The sequence below is a fragment of the Anoplopoma fimbria genome, chromosome 14, assembly GCF_027596085.1.
Source record: "Anoplopoma fimbria isolate UVic2021 breed Golden Eagle Sablefish chromosome 14, Afim_UVic_2022, whole genome shotgun sequence".
Lineage (NCBI taxonomy): Eukaryota > Metazoa > Chordata > Actinopteri > Perciformes > Anoplopomatidae > Anoplopoma > Anoplopoma fimbria.
The window spans coordinates 9,937,533-9,962,632 of record NC_072462.1 but is presented as its reverse complement, the minus strand read 5'-3'; the positions used below and the strand labels follow the sequence as shown (position 1 = coordinate 9,962,632).

The following is a 25,100-nucleotide window of genomic DNA, read 5'->3' as shown; positions in this document are numbered from 1 at the left end:
ATAACTGCCTCCAAAGTTTCACTTCTTCTCATAAAGCCAATTCCCTCATTGACAAAATAAGACCTCTGCTTCATCAGACAACGGGTTAGCGGCGGCTGTGGCGTAGTGGAGAGCAAGGTAGTTCTCCAATCAGAGGGTCGGAGGCTTTGGATAAAAGCGTCTGCTAAATGACTGTAATGTAATGTAATGTAATGTTAGTAATGATGCAGCTATATTAATCCATCTCCCACCAGAGGCAAAGAACAGAACCAGTGAATTGTGGCTCTCAAAAAATGGGAACCCAAACAGCTGACACTGGGCCTACAATGGAACTGCTTCATAGAAATGCTGGATTAGAAGAACAAATCTATCATTTACCATCAGCCTTAATGCGAAATATATACAAGGTGCTGGCAAGCCAATCTGAACCTCTGGGCTATCTGACCCTTTTCACATCAAGTGCAAAGATCCTAGAACAAGATCTTTGGAAGCAGGAAAGAGGATGGGATAACATCATCAAAACAGGAGAAATGGCAAACATGGGAGTTGAAGCTTCAAAATCTCTGCAAATCCTGACATTCACTTTCCTCCCTGTGATCTGCCTCCCTGTTCTGACACAGCCACCTAAGAATCCCATCTGCATTTATTCTGTGAAGCTTCTGAGCGTGGGATTGGTTCTGTTGCCTTGCTTCAGACTAAAGACAAACATGACCACATCCACGTCAGTGTCATCATCGCCAGGTCTCACATAGCCCCTTAATGCCAGTATCCCTCGCCTTCAACTATCTACAGCCCTCTCTATTCTTCTCAATTCTAAACTCCCTATTCCACTACAGTCAGTGACCCTCTGGACAGATTCTACAACGGTTATAAAAATGAGCTCAGGTTCAGTTAAACCACAGCTTAACTCTCAGAAAATGTAAATAAAGCAATTGGTTTCATCACTTACTGCTAGGGAAAGGATTCTGAAATACCACTATAACAATATATAGAGCTTGATTTATCATCTATAGTTAAGTTGCTCTTGATATCATAATTATTCAATGTTTTTTTTGTTTTTTTTAATAGTATTTGTGTGAGTGTGTGTTTGTGTTTGCTAATGATATTTTGTTTTCTGGGACTTGCAGCTTACTGAACGGTTCAGATGTCTCACCTACCCACATTACCGACAAGCTGAACTCATGTCCTCCTTTACCACTCAACGTGTGGTAAATTGCTGAATTTTTACACATTCATTAAAATGGCACACAAATCTGCAGTTCTAAACTGCTGCTGTTATATTTCTCACTGATAGGTTGGACTGGAATTGAATATTCAGAAATTTCGGTCTGAAGCAGCTGGCACTGCTGTTCTTCAAGTGGTTTGTATCAAAGATACTATTTGTCCTTGTTTGATTCATAACAGGTTATATCTGATTTATGTAAAAATAATCAATATAAATAAATGGAGTCCAGTTAAGAAAAAAAAGGTACAATTTAAATAATCACTGATGTAAAAAAGGACAAATACTCAAATTCTGTACATAGTTCAAACACTGGTCAGCCTACTAGCCCACTTGTTCACCAGAATACATTTTAACTAATAATTCCAACTGGAAACTGGTTGTTGACAAACTTGATTGTTGCAAGGGTGTAGGTTGGTTTCAACATTGGTGGGGAGACATATTTACTGAGGGTCTGGGGGTCCCCCCAAAAAACATTAATTTTCTTCATTTTGGCGAATTTGTCTAGCAGCTGCTGATAATTTAAAATATAAAATATAATGGAACATAATGCAGTAGGGCTCTCAGGCATTCTGTATTCCTTCAAATATTTATTCTCCTGTAGATGAACTTTTCTCACTTCATGTTATCTCTGCTGAATCAAGAAATATGTAGCCAATGATATACTCTTCCCTCCTTGTTGTGTCTTTTACCTATTTAAATGTGCAAGCAGCACCTGTTTCCCTCAATGATACATCCAATCATTTATAAACCTCTGGGCTTTAATAGCTCATATGGTTTCAGCTAGATTTCAGTTAATGTTTAAAACCTCCTTCCCATTGAAAAATATCCCACATTACTATGTTATCTAGGAAGTCAAGAATAGTCATAATATTTTGAAAATCACATTTTACTATTACGAGAATAAAGTCATAATATTTCAAGAAAAAAAGTGTACCTTCCGTATGAAACCGAAACCTACAGAAAACACTTTTGAAAAGGCATAAATCTCACTATTGTATGTCTTATTGTCCACACAAATGTTGACTTCACCACCTCCAATAAAGTGTAGATTAGATCCAAATTATCATAAAAATTCAAACCAGCAGTTTTATTTGGTAAATGGAACTTGTATAGCACTTTTCAAGTCTTTCGACCACTCAAAGCGCTTTAACACTACATGTCATCATTCAACCATTAGCACCCATACATACACTGATGTATGGGCTACCATGCAAGGTGCCATCTGCCCATCAGGACTCTAACTAATCATTCATACCCATTCATACATCGCCGGCCACTGCCTGCAGGAGTAATTTTGGATTAAGTGTCTTGCCTAGGACACATCGATGTGGACTAGCAGAGCCAGGTAAATAAACTGCCAGTCCTTCGATTTAAGGACCAACATGCCCTACCACTGAGCCACAGTCGCAACCTATTTGTGCTTGTGCTAGTGAGCCAGAACTATTCCATAAGCACCTTTCAGTTGTTAAAGATATATGCCAACTCAAATCTTAAATCAAATCCACTAAATATTTCATTTAGATTCCTTTTTAGGGTTGAATATTCACAAAATATTGAAAAGAGGTGGCAGCAAGAACAACGTTATGGTTACAGACACAAATGAGGAAGGCTTGAGAAGAGTAAAGAAGACAGACCGTGACCAGCAAGCAAAGACTACACAGATACAAGCCGGAGTCTCAACCAGTCTTCTAGTAGCAGTATGACACAGGTAAATAAAAAATGTTCCCAGCCTCGATAGCAGCGTTAGTGTCATCCGTAGTAGTCTCGTTTGTGTTTTGTTATTACTCCTCGGTTCCAACGCACAGCTGGCAATGCTTGACAAAGCCGTTAGTCCCACCCCTGGCACTGATTGGCTAATTGATAGTCCCCCTACTGTGCTTATTCGTTGATTGCTTTTTACTGGAGAAACCGCTGTTTCATGTCACGATGCCAGAAGTTTATGTTCTTATATAAAGAAATCAAGTATTTTCTATATATAACTACAGGTATCGCTTTAAACATACAGAAAGTAAACATTGTCCATTTACAAATCTTCCAGTTTAAAAATGTAAATCTGCAAACATGTTCATTTTCTGGTTCACTTGTATTTTGAAATGCACATACAATGTCTAAAACTTCTACAGTACCACATGCAGCTTTAACATAAAAATAATATAGAGTAACAATTTTAAACATGCAAACTGTTTCGGGCTGCATAAATCACAGATCTCTAGAAGAGGTACACAGCATAAGAAATGTTAATTGAGCATGCTCCAATCCAAGAAAAGATCTTAAAAGGAAATAGACATACTGTAAAAGCTGGCCATTACATAGTTTTGGCAGCGATCCCCAGTAAATTCATTTGGACACCTAAGCAGGAAACGAAACAAACAAACAAGAACAAAGAAGGTGTTAGTTTATACAAGAGCTGTGCAAAACCCACGACAGTCATCACTGGTGTTGGCAGGAAGGGCCAGCTAGACCAATATGTCTAGCCATAGTCTGTGAGCCTATCAATCATCTCAGACCTTCACAAACAAGAACATTGGATTAAGATCTCCAGTTCAGGTGTCTATCTCGTATAGATAAACAGTTATATTTTGCACAGGCCCTCCATCAAACTCTATAGGTTTGAATACTGTCTTAGCAGCAGACTGAAATTTGCATGTACTAATGCGGCCATTCAGGACAAGTCTAGTCTTGCCTGTAACATAATCCAATATAGGAGATGTCATGACCCAACCATAAAAGCAACATAGACCAAGATGCATGACATACAGGATGGAAATCTGTTAGTCATGATATGCCAGCAACCCAACTATTGCTCCCATAGGTCTCCTGTATGTACATAACGTTCTCATTCCCAACTTGTCAAATACCGTCGCTTGGTCAGTACACCTTTGCGTCAGAGTTTATCGTACTAATGACACTAATGATTCACATGTCTAAGGACACAGGGGGCAAAATGTCAATAATTACTTTCAGTTTTGCACTAGACACAAACACCAGTCCCCTGAATGTAAGACCTGGTTTTGTTTTACCCATTCAAAGGAGAGGGTCACGCACTTAATACTACGTCACATGCTCTTACAGTCCATTAATGCCGTGAGAAGGTTAACATTGGAGTAAGTTGAGTGCCCAGTACAATGCATACAATCGCTAGAGGGGGGGCCTCCATACATCGATCTCCAATGCCAATGGGCATGACCAAGCAAGTATTTGACGATTTGGGAGTGAGAACAGGTTAGCATGTAAGACGTAGTTTTTGAACACCTAAGTTTGGACTTGAAACATCAAAATCATCACGGATTGTCCAACTACACAGTGGTCAGTCTAACACTGGACCATTGAGAAATTGCTGGGATGGAGGAAGGAATACCTGTTATGAAAGTGTCCAATAGGGGGATAGGATGGGGCTGAATGCGAAGAGCAGTAGATAGCATGTCATACATTCAGACAAGACAGGCTAATTCAACCATAGATGAAGGCAGTTTGCTGCCCTGAACAGCATGGATGAGGTGTGATGAGATGTGAAGTACATGCAAATTTTAGTGCACTACTCCACAGGAGAGTGTGCTTAAGACTTGAGACCCGTTTAGAAGGTTTCCCTTGAGATCACAGGAATAAATTTACAGCAGGTACAATGCCTAGCTTATCATCAGATTTCTATTGCTGCATATAATGTAAAAAAATGGATTTCTGCTCCAATTCTTGAAGTAACATGACAGGGGTGAAACACCAGCAATGACATGTGGGATTGATTACAGCTGTATTCACATACGTTTTGGGTCTGAGACTTTCTTAAGCACAGCTTGTTCACATCGGTGCCCAGTGAATCCCGCCAAGCACCTGGTTGATGGGTAAAAAGGAAAGAGATAAACAGTACTGACATATTACATACAAGACACAAGAACACATGGACAAACACAAACACACCCAGTGTACGTTGTTTTTGTACATTCACAAAACATGCTAGGATCCACGATACAACCCCATTGCCATCAACAATGCTGTTTTGTTTTGCAAGTTTTTTAATGTCCAATTCCAGTTGTTTTAAAATGATTACCTTTTACAATATCTGTGCACGATTTGTATAAGGTAAGTTTAATGTGACTAGTATAGCTTCCGGATTTTTAGCTCCCTCGGTTGGACTGTAAAGGGTTTTCCATTTGGGCATCCTTTTTTCCCTTGCAGATGGCGGGTCACGAATGCCAAATGTCACATGGCAGGTCAAGGAAATAATGTGTTAATGGAAAATAAACAACGTTTAAGGTTAGGCAGCTAACGCACTTAAGGTTAGAAAATGAATGTGGCTACATTGACTTAAATTGTCAATTGCAGTTCTAAGTTATTGTCTTTTCAACACAATGCTATTCCCGCTTTTGCTTTGACATCCTCATTATCCAATGAGGTTTGCAGACCACTCCACACATTAAAGAATTTGAGGGGGAGTCCTGTTATGTTCTCTGGTACAGATTCAGAAGGACATTACAGGGTCCGATCATACTCAGTATAAATGAATGCACACAGAAGGATAAACAAATATATTTTGTGATTCATACATAAATGACTCTCTCCACAAAATATTTCTAATGCACACAAAACGAGTTAAAAAGGATTTTTAAAATGTTATCAAAAACATATTTGGATGTTGTTTATATACTGTTGAACCTGCATTTACCAACTGCTTGTTATGTGCATGTCTTCACTGTCTCCCAACGTCGCATGATTCACCAATGTGCTTTTTTCAACCTTGAAATATCTTTAGCCAATTAAATGACTCAAAGGTAATTTTCAACCAAATATATGAGCATGCCCCACAAGGGGTATATCTTACATCATACTCAGTTAGGGATACAACCAAACATAGCCAGATAAGTCTGTAAGGATCCCCAAAACAACCCAAGCAAAGGGATATAGCAACTTGATTGAAGGTTAGATCCAGGATGAATGAAAGATCCTTATCTGGCAAACAATTGAACAAATTGTACATGTACAATTTCAAAAACTGACAATAAGCAAATACAACAGCAAATAACATGCATGCCAACGAACATGCCAGGGGGCAACAGCAGAAGATAAGAAAAAAGAAAAGAGGGTATGTAAGGCACAAATTCTATGTGTATAATTTTTCATATAATAATAATTTCATACATGGATCACTGCCAAAGAATGCTGACACAGCAGCATTTATTTTTATGTAGGGTTCAAACTCTTGGTAACAAATACTTAAAATAGGTATTTGGCTAGTAAACTTACATCTATACATTTAGAATTTGGCAATATTGATCTATAGATTTATGATATATGCCCTTTCCATGAGCAAAGTTACTCCAATATATAAAGACATTAGGCTTTGAGAAAACTTCACACTGAAAAAGAGAGTGATTAGCTCAGTTATTATTCTTGTAGGACAGTTAAAAAACACTTTCTACACAAATCCCACAACAGCTGCAGCCTTAATGTACTTTACAGTTTAGTGGGAAGAAGAATGGTCAAATAGTCAACTGGCAAGCAAACGTATAGCTACACTAACGTTAGCCAACATCCGTTACCACTATAGAAACAGCTAGTGTGATTACTGACTGACAGGCGAGTGACAAGCGTTTCACACTTCGCTCAGCTGTCTTATTAATAATTTAACAGACTAATACTGGCTGATCATGTCTCCTCCAAAAATAGCATGCCGAGAAAAGTGTTTTAACTTTTGTGTCACTGTTTGTATCCAGCGTTAGCGAATGTTTGCTTAACTGTACATTTGTGTAACAAATTATATTTGTGTTTGTCAGATGAATGAAATCCTCCGAACAAAAATCACATGTTAAATAAACACATTGTTTCAACACTTAGCTAGGGTGCAAAGGTCAAATGTGTGATCCATCAAGGCTAATAATGTTTCCTCCACACCTTCGTGTAGGCTTGCTCATGTAATTGGTTGAAAATGGAGGAGACATCTGATTGGCTTTAGATAATTACCTGTTAAAAAATGCATTTGGGAATCAAGTAATATCAGGGGAATCTCAAAAACCCCACACACGGATGCAGTGAAGTTCACACATTACAAGCAGTTTGTAAATGCAGGCTAACCGGTTACTACAAAAGAAACATTCCAAAATGTTTTTAAAAAAATGTCAAAACATTTTCAATAAAGTATTTCTTGATTTCTATTACATTTATTTAAACAAGAAGTATTTGTGTCATCAGAAATATTTTTGTATATATTATTGTTTCAATTTATTTATAATGATAATATTTTTATTTACATAAAAATATTTTGTGGAGAAAGTTATTTATATATCCATCCATCCATTTTCCGTAACCTGCTTATCCAGTTAAGGGTCGCAGGGGTGCTGGAGCCGATCTCAGCTGTCAATGGGCGAAGGCAGGGTACACCCTGGACAGGTCGCCAGTCTGTCGAAGGGCGTTATTTATATATGAATCACAAAATACATTTGTGAATCCTGCTGTTTGCATTCATTAATATTGAGACCGATTTTCATAGGAGAAGGGAATGTGTGTGCTACGATTCTCCATTATCACAGAGGATTCATTGGCTGGGAATCATGACCCAGAGACCCTCCCTATGTTTTGCACCAGTTTACTAATTTAAGCTCTCACCTATGTGTCAGTGGGCATTCTCAATCAGAATCAGAATCACAAGCTGTTTATTTACAAATATGTTACACATACAAGGAATTTGGCTAGGTGATTAATTGACTAGGTTTGTCAAAAATTGCTGTGGCAGACACTTGCAATACCCATGCCCCTATTTGGTATTACCTTTTTAAATTAGTTTAATTCAGAAAATGTCCTTAAACACTTGTGTTACAGTGCACAGTGCAGGTAGGTGCTGTAACACAAATTTATTTTTGCTTTGAGGAGAGCAGAGGAGTAAAGGAAGACAATCCTCTTGAGAATGGCCACCGACACATTGGTCTGTTGAGAGCCATGCAAAACAGAAGCTTGTATCAAACATAGAGGTGGGCTCTGGACCAAACAATGGCACCCATTCCCCTAAGAAGATCCACTGCAGTCCTTTGAACCCAGTGAAACTTTCCCTCAAATTCATGCATGGAGCTTAATGCTCCTGATATTTCCTTGACTCACTGAAGTCAATGGGCGTGATGCAAGAACCACTTGTACAAACACATTTGTTCTAAGTGTCATATTTGAGGGAAATTGTCTTATAGCAAATTTTCAAGGTACAAACAAAAATACAAAAACCACAGTCGGCATTTCTAACTGGGGAAATAAACACTTTGAATGGAAAATCCGCTGTATGAATTTTGAGTTTAATATGATACAGTAATCAACTAAAACAAAATACATAACTATGAGAAACTTAATGTAAAATTAATATTCTATAAATGTAAAAAGTTCTCTCACTTCAACAGCTAATCAGGATTTTCATGCAGGTTGCTGTCTCTCATCAGGGCTTCCAAGTTTTTAGTTGTTCAGAGTGAGATTCATTATTGGTGAAGTCAGTGCATTTAATGAGTAGGCTTTCTATCACTAAGCACACCACAAGGGTTGGGTCATCACTCCTCAACCTGATCCCCCATGGAATTAAAACGCTCAGCAGACAAAAGAAAAATTTTAAAGCTTTTTTAAAAGCATTTTTAGTTACAAGTTAAGTCATTAATCATGGTCTATGATGCCAACTTTTAGACATCATGGCCTGAATGATGCTGATTAATCGGAGTTCACTTACTCTCCAAGACTTGCCACCTTAATGTGGTGGAGGGGTTTGAGTGTCCCTGTAAATGTATTTGTCTGGAGGTATTGCTCCTGGGAGGGGAGCTCGCCAGCACAGCCCAAAAAGACAACATGGAGCCACCGCCCTAGGGGCCAAACACTTCTTGGGTTGGGTGTATTGGGTGGCAGGCAACAGTCGGGAACTAGGCCTACTAACCCTTGCCATCACAGACCTGGATCACAGGACGTGGATAGTCCCCTCTCTGGTGGGAAAGGAGGAACTGAGTTTTAGGAGGTGGAGATATAGATATAGTTGGGCTCACCTCTAAACATAGCACTGGTTCTGGAACCAAACTCCTGTAAAAGGGCTAGACTTGCATCTTATGGAGTTGCCCAGGTTGAAAGTTCTGGGAAAGGTGTAGGGATACTCGTGAGCCCCCAGCTGAGCGTCATTCCCCAGGGAATGAGAGGGTCATGACCTTGCGCCTGCAAGTCACTGAGAGGCAGTCTCTGACAAAGGCAGCTCTTAGTTCCTGGCCTTACTGAAATCTCTGGGTGGTGTCTTGGAAAGTATACCTTCTGGGAACTCTATAGTTCTACTTGTGGACTTCAATGCCGTCGTGGGCAATGATTGAGAATCCTTCAAGAGAGTGATTGGGATAAAAAGGCCTGCCTTATCGGAAACCATCCATCCATCCAATCCATCCATCCATCCATCCATCCATCCATCCATCCATCCATCCATCCATCCAACCATCTTCTTCCACTTATGTGGTGCCAGGTCGCAAGGGCAAAAGGCTGAAGATAAGAGGGTATTCAAGATGTCCCTTTCAACAGCAAGGCTTTCCAACTCTTCCTGGGGAACCCCAAGGCGTTCCCAGGCCAGAGGAGATATGTTATCTCTCTAGTGTGTTCTGGGTCTACCCTGGGGCCTCTTTTCAGTTCACTGGCCCAGGAAAAGTTTTAGTTTTTTTGGGAGGCGTCAAAGAGGCATGATCAGATGCTTGAACTACCTAAGCTGGCCCCTTTCGACACAAACGATCACCGGCTCGACTCCAAGTTCCCTCCGGATGTCTCAGCTCCTTATCCTTCACTAAGGCTGAGGCCAGCCACCCAACGAAGGAAGCTCTTTTCACCCATGATCTCATTCTTTCGGTCAGTACCCAAAGTTTATGAACATAGGTGAAGACTCGAACAAGCTGGACTGATAAATTGAGAGGTTTACATTCTGGTTCCGTTCCCCTTGTTATTGGACTTCTATGTTAGTCATGGACTGGCCATAACACACACCATGGTTGAGCAGGGGGTTATTGAGCAAGGCCCTCCTAGGCTCTGTATGAGATGCACCGGGCTTTCAAGTAACAAGTAACAATGTAAACCCATGCATGTCATGATTAGACGCTCAGAGAAAAGGCTTAGGGGTTGTTCTTCTTCCTCTTTTTCCCATTATACGGAAATTTGGGGGGAGTTTCTGTATCTTTTTAATGCGAGGGTCCAAGGACTGAGGATGTTGAGTGCTGTACAGATTGTAAAGCCCTCTGAGGCAAATTTGTGCTTTTAGGCTTTACAAATAAATTTTATTAAAATTTAATTTAATAATTCAATTTAAATTGAAACTTTTATAGTTACAGTCACAGTTATAGACCTATAATTAATTACTCTGTATAATGCATGGAATACGAATTACATTCTGTTTGCATTTGTTAGCATGTAGTGGGAATCATAAATCACAGTAACTGCTCAGTCAGGTGAAAACTTGAATCAAAGTCAGTATTATAACCTACGGTCATACCTGCATAGAAACTTTGTGCTGCCTGGCATGATTTCAAGGGTGAAGCACTCCCCTCCATTGACACAGTAGTTCCTCTGCCTGTCACTGCAGCGTGTCACATGACTGGAGGTCTTGGCTGTAGTGGTGGTGCTGGCGGCAGCTGCAGAAGACACACGCAATTAGTCTGAGTCAGTATGACTCCAAATGAAAAAAATGTCCATAGAAACATTGCAAAACACTATGTCACTACATTCTACATTTATATATTCAATATGTTTCAAACACTCACATTTGTCACCTGCAAAAACTTTGTTCATTTGTTGTTAAAGACCACAATCAACAACACATGTGAATGAAAGCCATTCAGCAATATTTTGGGGAAAATAGTATTTGGAGCATGAGTAGTAGTATTGCATTATGCTAATTATAGCTTTTTTTTTTGGCCAATAGCAGGTTTTACTATTAAGTAGCCTGAGAGGTGAAACCTTTAGTAAAGTCTGCAAAGCGCTGGACACACCACTTGTTGCTGCTCATTAAGAGAATTTCTTTGAGCACACAGTAATTGCCGAAGGCAACTCAGATGAGTTGATAAATGTTTTTTCAGCTCAGAACTCTAATTTAGAGAATGTATTCAACAATCACACCTATAGGTAATTTAAAGTTTCCAGTTCACCTTACCTGCATCAGCCTGGGAATAGACCCAATTGTTAAGTCTAGTTAATTGTAATCACTTACAAGACTACGGCTGCCATCTTTCTCTCTTTCTCTCTCTTTCCCCTCCTATACACACACACACTCCCCTCACCAAAGGAGTGGCTGTTGCTTTTAGGTAGTATGATTGATGTATAATAGATATTGATTTATGTTATTGATTTTTGATCAGTATTGTTGAGAATATAAACTGTTATATTTTAAGGAGCAGTTTTCTGTGATCATTTTGTGCATATGGGTTGTGATAATAGCTGGTTGCTATAGTCAGTGCTGGGATTCAGCCCTTCACTGTTCACTCTAAGCCTGGAATAGTACTTTGACTATTGACACTTTGAGTGAAGACCAATTTTGAGGCATTAATCATCAGTTTGGTTATTGGTCCCTGATTCCAGGATGGTGCCCCTATATTACTAATATATGTAAATATAGATATTAATAATTGTATTCACATCAATAATTAGATTTTAATACTTGCTAATAACCAAACCCGCTCCTGCCATTTCCCAACAGTAATGTGAACCTGGGAGTCTTCATTTACCTTAGCTCGTTATTACCGTGTCAATGTGGCAGCCACTAATGCTATGTCAGCAGCAGTCCTGTCAACGTCATCCCTTCCTTAGTGCGGTAAGCCTTTCTTGTGATCTTGATGGTATTAGTAATCCAGTGCTAAAGCACTGCCATCTGGTGGTTAGCAAGAATGAAATAGCCAACGAGTTACGAATGTTACTACAGTTCTATGAATTCGGATGACCGAGTCTGTCACTGTGCTTCCAGACTGGCTTGCCCTGAAAACGAATATCACATGACTAGTCACGTACACTGGGCATGTGAGTGCCGGTGTAAACAGGAAGTACATCGGTTGCTTATTTACAGATAATACGACAGAGTATTATACTATTCTTTAATAATTAAAGGTCGTACTTGATACTTAAGATCTTCCTCTATAAACTGAAACAGACAAATTGCATGGAAAGTTTGAGAAGTTTCATTTTTCAAACATAGTTACAGCGCCTCATGAGGTAAACCAGCCGTTTTCAAACTGATCCATCTACATTTGTTAGGTTTTATTGCTTGAATGGGGCTGCTGGCAACTCTGATGGGAAACATGTGCTGGGTGCCACTGGGCAACAGATGTCATATTCACCGTGCCCCTGTGCCTGTGTAACCATATCAGCCCAGCCAGGAACATGTCCGATATTCTTGTCTATTAGCCTAGCAGAGCACAGACCAGCTGAGCGGCTATCCGTTCATACCCAACCTTGGCATCTTGCAGGGTTGGCCATGCTTTACGCTGCATCTGCACCGAAGTGTGGGGCAGGGATACGCACCGTCTGTGGTGTCACTAGCTGATGAATGTGTGTTTGTTTGTATATAGTGTATATTAGGATTTTTTGAGAACTCTGGTGGAAGGGACTTCTCATTTGAATACCAGTGTCTTGGGTACTTGAGGAGCTGCATGTGCTCTGTCTCCTTGGTCTTCTTGCAAGGTGTCTTACAAAGTCCCATACATATGGAATATGTAGCTGTGTGTAGTCTTAATATAATAGAGAAAACTCTGTGACATTGTAACCTTGACTATCTCTCCAGGGCAAGGCTGCTTGGAGGCCGTTCAGAACAATGTTAATCTGTGTAACCATGCACACCTGGGTTTGCCCCAGTGTGGTCAGTCGCTGTACTTATGGAATATGTAACTGTGTGGAGAGATAGTCTCTTCTCTCAGAAAACAAGGATTACAATGTAACCCAGCGTTACGCTCCTCAAAGCAGACAGCCGTTTTCATCCTCATCTTTCCTGATGGAGTACAGAGATCATGCAGATTTATCCGATTCATTTTTGCTTGTGGATCAGAAACATTAAACCAGTGGGCAGTGACACAGGGCTGGAGCTTGGCCATCAGGCCACTTCACTTCATTGCTGTCCAGGCTCTTTGGGCAGAGCTGGGGTGTAGGCTATTTGCAAGGTAATCAGTGTACTGCAGCGGATGGTGTTTCTGTCAAGTGTGGTCAAGGACAAACCATGATGCACTGCACCAGCAGAAATCTTTCTCTTCATGTTTAAAAGGGATCACAGCCGTTACAGTGAAAGTGAAAAAAAAAAGATTCAGACTAAATAATCTTAATGTGAATCAAATACTGTATTATATGTACACATTTTGTGAACACCACAACATAATCCAACCTAAACTAAATAAAATTGTTTAGTTGTAAATGTGGTTTAAAGAAATGTTAACATCAGTTTAGACCCGAAACCTTGGCTGTTTACCTGGATAAAATTGCTAAATAGTTGGATTTTAATTTCCAAAAATCTTTGGCCAACTATGCTCGTTTGCCAATTCAAAAAAGCTTTGAAAAATACTTTTTTTTATCTATTCATATATTTATCTATTCATTCATGAGAATTACTTTTAGCAACCAAAAACATAAAAACGCTGCCCCTGCAGAAACAGACCCGGCCAGCCAGTCCACCGATGGCTAGAGAACCATTCACAATTTACATATATCCTTAAGCAATACCACAGCAATCCCCTGTGCTTATCATTACATTCTTACATTCACATTTCCCAGCAGTCATTCTCTTTATAGATCTTTTCACAGCATGTGCTACATTGTTTTCTGTTCTGCTTCTTCTGCGTAATGATAATGTTAACTCATTACTTCCTGCACATGTTTCGTGATCATTACATTTTAATGGTAAGGCGATCACAAGCTTTTATGTAAATCAAGAAGTGTTGACAATGCTATCATGGTTACTAATGAAAATGTGACTCAATGAAATGTGTCTTTGTCTGTACTTTTAGTCTAAGTGTCAATTTGAGACAACACAATTTTTTTTTTAGTGTCATTAGGCAGTACAATGTTTTCGTGCCATGGAAATGCCCAAATTCAAGATCAGAATATCCCGAATGTCATGAATTCCACAATTAATTACAGGGGGAATGTGATTGTTGCTAAAATCTTTCAGGGCAACAAACTGCCGAGTATACTTCTCACTTGATTTATTACCTTATTAAACCTTGTAAACATGACTTTATATCAATTCACAATGTTCATATAGTAAATGATGGTCCACTTTAGAGACCATAAAGCATGGCAACGCTTTTACAGTGTGTTGTTGCTTCAGGAAAGTTAGTTGTAACATTTTGGAAAAGTAAAATTGTCTTATTTAGCATTCGACTGAACTTTCTCCACCCTCTCATGTCACTGCTGGTTGCAAAAAGCCAAGATGTTGACGGTAAAATCGTAGTCCACAAACCAATGGTTGATGTCAGGGTGACTACGTGCTCTTCTTATATACAGTCCCTTGTACAGGCGGATAAACAGGTAACAGGAATTACCAGTAGTAAGTGTATGTATCATTGAGGTTAATTTAAGGTTAATTTAATTACTATTGCTTCTCTCATTTAAGTATTTGATATTCATACTCTTGGAAATGACGGGAGCTGTCGCTCCCGACTGTCCATTTGTGATGGACAGTCTCAAACATGACAGGAGCTACTGCTTCATAGAGGTTCAAAGATGAAACGCCCACACGCGCCACATGCGTATGTGTCACTGGTTACCATGGTTAATGGGTCACCAAGGAAGGGGAAGACTATTAACTTTTAAGACTGGGGGGTGGATTTTCTACATAACTACCTGTCAAAGCCCTGCTTCCTAGTCAAATCAACAAAATATTATTATCAACCAAAAGAAAAAAAACATAGCCAGTCTCATTGATGGGTTTTAAGTTTCTCAACACTTGTTTATATTGTTCAGTGTACTGCTTTATTTTCCCCTCCAGCATTGTGCTTTTTTGACATAATAATAAAGAACAAAAATATAATGTACACAACAGAGATACTATATACAACCAAGCACAGAATCAGATTGGCCTGAGTGAAGTAGATCCTTCTGTAGCCTCTACGCTCTGGCCCTATGGCTGCAGTAGCGCTTCCATAACGCTGATCGGTCATTCAAAGAAGCCATTGTTTGAATGGCTCAAATAATTTACGATTCTGCCCGATTTCTCACCCCTCGCTTCTGGGGAGAAAATAAAGTGTTACGAGTAGAAGAATTTAACCTGCTTATTCTGGAGCTGGAGCTTTAGATTGACTATCTCCTGCACAGTACATTAGGATAGCCTAGAGTATTCATAAATTACAAAAAATCCTGAATGCATTGGTTTCCCCAATCAAATTGATCCTTACCACAGCTGGCACTATGATGACAACACATACACACCCTCACACACAACAACAATTCATATAGCATTAGGGAAGAATCCTCTTTCACAAACTCATGTCCATCCAACACATGAAGTTCATCCGTTAATAAAGTTTATGTCTTAAGAATCTTGACTTTTCCATTTTGTGGTTTGACAAAACAGCATCATAGTGTGGACAAAGAACCAAAATGAAAAGAAAACACTTGCACTGTGTTTTACCACTACAGAAAATGGAGCATCTCTGTAATCCTATAGATTATGGTAAATACAAGAAATATGGATTGACAACACATTCTCATTCTGACTCATCCAATACTGACACTTCCAACCGAGGCTGGGATTGAACATGATAAATTTCAGTATACTTACTCGTATTTTTGGGCCACTTGGTGGCAGAAGAAACAGGCTTTAACATATAATTACCAAATTATTCATGGTGAATGCATTAAAGAACAAGTGCCTGCTGCTGCTGGAAATCAGTCTGGTTAGACTTAGCTGTGAAATCTGATCCATGACGTAAAATAGGCAAAAAATGTTCCATAGAGGAGAGTTGGTCATTCTCTGTGGGTTTATCACTATGAGTGACACCTTTTATGTACAAACTGCAGCTTTAAACTATTAATCAGTAGTATTCATGATTTCTGCTTACACTTTTAAACATCAACTTGAAGGCAGTGAACATCACTCAGGAGTCCTCAACAAGAAAAGTTTCTTCATAAGGGTCAGTGCAGCCTTTTTCTACAGCCTTGTGTCAGAAATTAAATTATAAATAATTTATATTAATTATTATTATTAATATATAATTTAATTTTCATTCACCCACACGGTATGATTGGAGCTTCCACACACTGGCCTAAACATTGGTATCAACTGGGGTTCAGTGTCTTCTCAAGAATACTTTGATTCAAGGACAGGGGGTGCCAAGATTGAACTGCCAACCCTGCGTGAAGACTCATGAAATTATTAGTAATTGAGTTTTTAGATAAACAAATACAATATGAGTTTTTTCTCAGCTTGTCAAGTAGATTTTTTGATATTTTGAAAATCCTTGTAGCTGATACCTTTTTTTTTTCTAATTTACTTTGTTATATTCATATTGGGCCAGTGAAGTGGTAGTGGTCTCACATATCGTTAGCAATAACAGCCTTTGGCATGTGCATTAAGCTAACGTTATATACTCGCTTTTACATAAATAGACTTATTTGCACAACCGTATCTACTTGAGGAACCAAACCACGATAATACTAATACTGTCTATCAATTGATAAATGTACATATAAGAATATCTATGAATATGTATATATGTTATTCCTCCTTTAAAGTAAGAACAGTTTTCAATTTCAAACAAAAATGTTTTATTTACTAGGGTTGTAATGTTTGAAATGTCTTTTTAATGTTTTGGGTCTCATACTGTCAGCTGACATTTATTTACAGACATTAAATACACACCGGTCACTTCTTATCTCCGGGGTGCATTCACTGTAAACCCAAGAGCAAGATAGGCTTTGTCATAGGGCTGCAACAATGTCCTTTGTTATTACATTTCATGCTTAGATTGAGGTTTCCGAATGAAGCTTCCATGTTGAATTTTCAGTTTGTATATGACCTGTTTTAGAGAGGTGTTTAGACGACTGTTAGGATCATTTTTGAGGATGTTCTCCAATGCTGTTCCTAATAATTTGCCCACCCCTTTGACATGTTATTGGAAAATTCTGGATATGTGTGTTGTATACATCTTCAGTTAAGATTAAGGCAAAAAACAAAGTGGTCATTTGTTATCTCTATAGACTGTTAACAACAGAATTCGAATCAAAAGCTGAAACATATGGAACAAAAATGATGCATATATTATTGACACACACTTTATGTGATTTAATAATAAGGTTTGGAGAAGTAAAAAATAAATTGTTCACTTGATTTGTGCACAACCAACTAAATTCACATATATATATATTTATTAGGGGTGTAACAATAAACGTATTTGTATAGTATCGTTCTGTACGAGGCTTTCGGTGCGCATGACAAACCCAACAATACGTTGTAATAAAACTATTGCATTTGTAAAATAAATACAGCTTAAATCGTGTGAAATAGAATGCTCTCGGTGGAACAACTGCGCTTAACATGGCAACCCACACGAGGTAACAGGCAACGTGCTGTCTAAAACTCCCACCACGGAAGAAAAACATTCTACTCCGGTGAGGCAGCTAAGCTAAACTAGCTCCCCGCAGCGTTAAGGCTGCTATTCTCTGCCGATTCAAACTGGGTTAAAGCTATCATCACGGATATTGTTACATTTATAGCCGTGGATATGAGACCCTACTCTTAAATGGAAAACGCAGGCTTTAGGAACATGCTTAATGTTATTGAGCCACGTTACGGTACTCCTTCACGAGCCCGTCTCAGCCAGAATGTTGTAAAACATTATAATATGATTATAAGTTACTTAGTGGTCATTGGGTGCTTAAATGAAGAAATAAAATTCCTGAGGTGTAGGCATATTATAACAGTGGTTCTAATATAAAAAGATTATTATGTATTACAGCTGTGGGATTACTTTATGGTCCTTGCAAAACACATGTCAGGGTTTTATTCAGTACCATTGCTCAATATAACAGAGGACTCCTACGCTAACTTTAGTCCGTCTCAGATTGACCATCTTGTTGATAGTGCTGCATGCTCACTGCGAATGACACTAGACTCTATAGCTCCTCTAAAAAAGAAGCTAATAAAAGAAAGGAGGTTTGCTCCATGGTATAATCCTCAAACCCGCGATTTAAAGCAAATATCGCGAAAACTTGAAAGGATATGGCGTTCCACCAATGTGGATGAAGCGCGGTTAGTCTGGCGAGACAGTCTTAAAATATATAAGAAGGCACTCTGTAATGCTAGAGCAGCCTATTACTCAGCATTAATAGAGACAAATAAGAACAACCCTAGGGTTCTCTTCAGCACTGTAGCCAGGCTGACAGAGAGTCACAGCTCTGTTGAGCCGTGTATTTCTATAAACCTCAGTAGTAGTGACTTCATGAACTTCTTTAATGATAAGATTCTAACTATTAGAGAAAAAATTTATAATCTACTGCCCTCAACCAGTACCGATCGATCCACAGCTGTAGAACCTGAAATATATTTAGATGGCTTTTCTCCCATCGACCTTCAACAATTGACTTTAACTATTTCTAAGTCTAAACCTTCCATCTGTCTCTTAGACCCGATTCCGACTAGGCTGCTTAAGGAAGTTTTACCTTTAATTAGCAATTCTTTATTAGAAATTATCAATCTGTCTTTACTAACAGGCCATGTACCACAGGCCTTCAAACTAGCTGTAATTAAACCTCTTCTTAAGAAACCTACTCTTGATCCAGAGGTGTTGGCTAACTATAGACCTATATCTAACCTTCCGTTCCTCTCTAAGATCCTTGAGAAAGCAGTAGCAAATCAGCTCTGTGACTTTATGCATAACAATAGTTTATTTGAGGATTTTCAGTCAGGATTTAGAGTGAATCATAGCACAGAGACGGCACTGGTGAAAATGACCAATGACCTTCTAATAGCTTCAGACAAAGGACTTGTCTCTGTACTTGTATTGCTAGACCTTAGTGCTGCATTTGATACCATTGATCACCAAATCCTATTACAGAGATTGGAGCATCTAATAGGCATTAAAGGAACGGCACTTAGCTGGTTTAAGTCGTATTTATCAGACCGATCTCAGTTTGTATATGTAAACAATGAAAGCTCGATGAAAACCAGGGTCAGTCACGGAGTTCCACAGGGGTCTGTTCTTGGACCTATTTTATTTACCTTATATATGCTTCCCTTGGGGAATATTATCAGAAAGCACTCAGTAAACTTTCATTGTTATGCAGATGATACCCAGTTATATCTATCAATTAAGCCAGACGAAACTAACCAGTTCTCTAAACTTCAAGCATGTCTTATGGACATAAAAACCTGGATGACCTGTAACTTCTTAATGTTAAACTCTGAAAAAACAGAAGTTATCCTACTAGGCCCAGATCACCTTCGAAATCAATTATCTAACGATATAGTTTCTCTAGATGGCATTGCTCTAGCATCCAGCACTACCGTTAAGAACCTTGGAGTTATCTTTGATCAGGATCTGTCTTTTAACTCTTATATAAAACAGATCTCAAGGACAGCCTTTTTTCATTTACGTAACATTGTGAAAATCAGGCAAATCCTGTCTCAAAGCGATGCAGAAAAACTAGTTCATGCATTTGTTACCTCTAGACTAGATTACTGTAACTCCTTATTATCAGGCTGCTCTAATAGATCTTTACAGTTGATCCAGAATGCTGCAGCACGTGTTCTAACAAAAACTAAGAAAAGAGATCATATTACTCCAGTATTAGCTTCTCTGCACTGGCTCACTGTTAAATCAAGAATAGAATTTAAAATTATTTTACTTACCTACAAAGCTCTAACTGGCCAGGCACTGTCTTATCTTAAGGAACTTATAGTTCCATATTACCCAACTAGAAAGCTGCACTCAATCAATGCAGGGTTACTTGTGGTTCCTAGAGTATATAAAAGTAGGATGGGAGCCAGAGCCTTCAGTTATCAGGCTCCTCTTCTGTGGAACCAGGTTCCAGTTTCAGTCCGGGGGGCAGACACACTCACCACTTTTAAGAGCAGGCTTAAGACCTTCCTTTTTGATAGCGCTTATAGTTAGGGCTGGCTCAGGTTCGCCTTGGTCCAGCCCCTAGATATGCTGCTATATGCCTAGACAGCCGGGGGACTACTTAGAATACACTGAGCTCCTCTCTCCTCTTCTCTCCCTCCTTCTTTATGTATTAATCTCCTATTTATGCACATTACTGATTTTGCTTCTTCCCCGGAGTTCTTGTGCTTTCTCGCCTCGCAGGTTCCCAGGAATCGGGGTTATATTTGGACTGTCATCGTGCCACCTACTGAGGCCCTGCTGACACCCACTACTACTACCACTATCATTATTAGTCACATTACTATTACTATTGCCTGTACTATTACGCTTATTGACTTGCTTCTACCCTGGAGGCTTTGTGCTTTCTCGCTTCGCAGGCTTCTATAAATCGTGGCTGTACCTGGACCGTGGTCGTGCATCCTGCTACGGCCCTGCTGACACCGACTGCTACCACCATTATTATTACTAGTCACATTACTATTACTATTACCTGTACCATTAAGCATTTTAGCTTTACTTCCACCCTGAAGCCCTTTTTGCTTTCTCGCTCTGCAGGTTTCCATGAATCGTTGTGGTACCTGGACCGTAGTCGTGCCTCCTGCTGTGAGCCGACTGACACCCACTGCTACTTCGATTATTATTATTAATCACATTACTATCCCTATTTTCATAACTATAATTCTACTGTAATAATTGCTGCTGTTATTATAAGTAGTCTTATTATATGAATCATTTATGTCATATACATTGAATGTGTTGTATCTCTGTTATGCTGTTCATTCTGTACACATGACATCTATTGCATTCTGTCCATCCTGGGAGAAGGATCCCTCCTCTGTCGTTCTCCCATAGGTTTCTTCCTTTTTTCTCCCTGTTAAAGGGGTTTTTTAGGGGAGTTTTTCCTGTGCCGATGTGAGGGAAGGACAGAGGATGTCGCATGTGCACAGATTGTAAAGCCCTCTGAGGCAAATTTGTAATTTGTGATTCTGGGCTATACAAAATAAACTGAATTGAATTGAATTGACCAAATACCTCATTATAAAATGCTGTATAATGTGTTATAATTATTGTCCTACAGCATTATGAGTATTTATGAGTGTTCAAACTATAATTATACTGTGTTACAGGCAGATAATACGGCATTATAAGTATGTTTTTAATGCTTTATAGTTAGGGCCTCAAAGAAGGTGCTACCTACTCTTATTCTGACCATTAAGTTAACTACATTTTGTATGAAAAATTTGAATCAGCAAAGTAACCAAATCTGTCAGATGTAGTGGGGTAACTACAATATGTATATCTGAGATGTAGAGGAGTATAAACTAGCATAAAATAGAAAGTAAAAGTACTTCAAAATTCTAGCCCACTAAAGTACAGTACTTGAGCAAATGTACTTAGTTACATTTCACCATTGTGAGATTAAATACATTTATAACAGTTTTTCCAACTCTTGGCAATAAAGTTGTGAAATTTTCAGGTTCTACTCAGTACCACTAATTACTATAAACTATTAATATTTTTAACATCACAATTTATAAACATATACCAATTTTTCAATGATTAAGACATTGAAAATATAATGCATGAGTGCCTTAAAAAGCATCAATAGAGCTTGTTTATCCAATTTATTTCCCAGAGAAAGATCCCCATGGACCCCCGTACCAAGTCCACAGAGACCCCCACCCCACATAAAGAATCCTAATTTAAACCCCCTTAACCCATTATCTATCTGTGTTGCTGATTAAGAAAGCAGTATACACTTTCACTGAGGCATTGGTTGGAAACTGACCCCTGTCCACTACTTTCATCTCAGATTAGCTAACCTAGAAACAGTGCTGTAGCACACATTGATATGTCTACAGCAGACACGTCATAGTGCCGAGCCCCTGGCAGACAGACAGTATTAGTGGGTTGTTTTTCCCTGTAGTGGAGGGATGGAGGGGGCATCAATTAGCCTCCAGCAGGCTCTGACCTTGAAATGGAGCACAGACAGAAAACAGGAAGTCTCCCGGTACCACAGCCTGGAGTTCCATTTCGTGTCCCTCATCATTTATTGATTTTCACTTTTTATACGACTAAAAATGTGCACTGACACACTTTAGAGATCTTCCATATTGTATGCTGCCTACCAGCTAGTACATACAAAATAACACCGTAACAACATCCATTTAGTGTAGTTATTGTAGTCCAATTTAATCTATCGATAATACTTTAGGAAGGATTTAATGTTAGAAATTATACATATAACCACTTTAGGGGTAAAGTAGGTTTGAATAGAACAACTATTTCCTGCACGCCTGTCTGTGTAGCAATTTTCAGAGGCTTAGTCATGGGCCTCTATGCTACACTCTGCAAGTCACAACGTGTCTGCTTTCAGCCAAAGTCCTGACACTTCCCTGCACAGTTGATAGGACGCACCATTTGCAAACTCAGTGATAAAACAGACAAATAAACCTATTTTAATCCTTTTTATAAAAACACTGAGCTTGTCTCGACAATGATGGAAATGACAGTCCAAGGTTATGCAGGACTATAGCTTGTATCCCAATGCCCATAAATATATATACTATATCATACATATTAGAGACTAGTTTTGAAACAAAGGGACATCCTGTTTAAAGAGCTTTCACAGAACTGAGTGTTGGGTACTTACAGATTGTTGGGATGATGATGTCGTTTAATGCCTGTGTTGTCTGAGCGTGGGAAGTCTGTTTTGGGACGGTGGGACGTTTAGCGTTGTATTTCAGTGTAACAGGGGGATCAGACAGAGTCACTCGTGGAGACTGAGGCATGTGCGGCCCTTGCGTAGATTTCTTCCCTGTTAAAACGTCAGGACGTCCCGTGGTAATGCCAGTGGTCAAGGAGACAAAAGACGGACTTGAATGAGGAATGGACACAGTTATTCCCAGTGTGGGGGTAACTGATATGATAACTGGGTCCTGTCCAATTCGTTTAGGATCTAGGTGTGTAGGTGGTTCGTACTCAAAGATTTTATCCACAAAGACCCATTTCAGACCAGCTGTGCAGAGGGCTAAGCTAAGCAGACAGGCCAGGATGGGAAGAATGCAGATTTTCTCAGAGTGCAGGCAATTGTTAATCTGTTCCATCTTTATGCACACACAGCATGTCCCTGGCAAAGCAACTATTCCCAAAGCCCCCAAATTCCCCCCATCACTGTCACCACCACCACCGCCCTCTGCGCCCTCCTCCACACTCTCCCGGCCAGCTGCTTCTGTCTCCTCTGGTTTCTCCTCTGGGACTTGTCCAGTATCAACAGTAGCCCTTTCGGGGGATTTTGATCCAGGAGGGGGAGCTGGCCTATCAGATAAGTCCTCCATTCCCTCAGTCATCCTTTCCAACTGCTGGATGAAGGGTCTCTGAGCACCTCAGCTATTAACTCAGAGCATCACACAGTGGCTGTCTGCCACAAGTCTCGACGAGTATGTTTTCCATCATGAGCTGCAGAGTCAGAGCTGGGATTTCAGAAGAAGGTACAAATGCTCTTCAGAGTGAGTTGAACCGTTTTAACAGTCTGGGTGGGATGTAGACAGCCTTCTGCGCAAGAGGAAAAGGAGCTCCTTACTCATGCTCCCTCACAGGAAACACAATCAGTCTAAAAATAGATCTGTCAAGTTTGGCTGCAGACAAAAACAAAAAAGATTGCCAGAGAATTTGATTCCTTAAATGTTCTGCATGGTCTACGATAGAGCAGCGGTGGAATAGTAGCACTCACTCACCTGAGCACTTGGGCAGAAGAGGTGGTGTTGGCGTGATGGGCCAGCTGCAGTAGCTGTAGTGCAGAGGACAGGGCGGCAAGGCACTGCAGTGGCACGAGGGACATGCTGTCTTGTCTGTGGAGCTCCAAGTAGCTGAAAGGCTGAATCATCAGGGAGCGGCAGGTGCCCTTCCTCTCAGCACAGCCACAGAAACAGATGAGTAAGGGGAAAGAGAGAGAAAGAGAATCATAGAGAGGGGGAGGGCTGCAGTAGCAGAGAAGGGCAGAGAAGACGGGATACTCCCCTTTTTTCTTCTCTCACCCCTCCTCTCTCAGTCTTTCCTTTCCAAGTGGTGAGCAGGGCAGCCTTTGGCCTCCTCCCTCTCTGCCTCTCTTCCTGTCTGGCGGTGTCCGTGCTCTCTTTGCAGGCTGCTCCCAATCCCAGCACAAAGCATGCAGCTAAGCAAGTTCCTACTTGATCCAATTAGAGCGCATGTCAGCGAATCACAGAGGGGCAAACTGTTGTAGCCACCCCCTCCAGCACCACTCCCCATTGATTATGCTGATACTAAAGGGTGTGTTTTTTGTCAAGGGGAAGGAGCCGGTGAAGCAGACATATGATCCACCCCAAGAGGAAGCAGCCATTGTGTTCTACTCTTCTCAAATATCTGCATTCATTAGTGTAATAACATAATAACACAGATGATAATGATGATGAAAAAGGATATATATTCTCTCTCACACACACACACACCACATCTATCTATCTATCTATCTATCTATCTATCTATCTATCTATCTATCTATCTATCTATCTATCTATCTATATATATATATATATATATATATATATATATATATATAAACGCGTAAACGTGTGTGTGTGTGTGTATATCCTTTTTTCATCATCATAATATATTTAATATATAAATATTATTCAATATATCTGCTTCAGTTCCACACTGGTATTGGTCATGCTGGTTGACTTTCACATTGTCATTTCTTACTGGGACTCTTAAGTAGAACTTAGCCAACATTATTAGTAACCCTTGTGCTTGACCTACTGTGCGATTTCAAAATGTCTACCCATAGTAATCAAGATTGTTGCAACTGAACACATGGGCACAGATAA

At 39.6% G+C, this 25,100-nt stretch overlaps 1 protein-coding gene across 1 annotated transcript in view; it reads right to left on the bottom strand.

Annotated features, from left to right (window-relative positions):
- nrg1 (neuregulin 1) overlaps positions 1–23,603 on the bottom strand; it is a 37,619-nt gene extending 14,016 nt beyond the window's left edge. The window contains exons 1-3 of the mRNA XM_054613043.1: positions 22,907–23,603; positions 10,671–10,809; positions 4,965–5,032 (exon numbers count right to left, since the gene is read on the bottom strand). Coding sequence (XP_054469018.1) covers positions 4,965–5,032; positions 10,671–10,809; positions 22,907–23,603 — 904 coding nt within the window. The remainder of the gene's footprint in view (positions 1–4,964; positions 5,033–10,670; positions 10,810–22,906) is intronic.
- Positions 23,604–25,100: the final 1,497 nt, after the last annotated feature.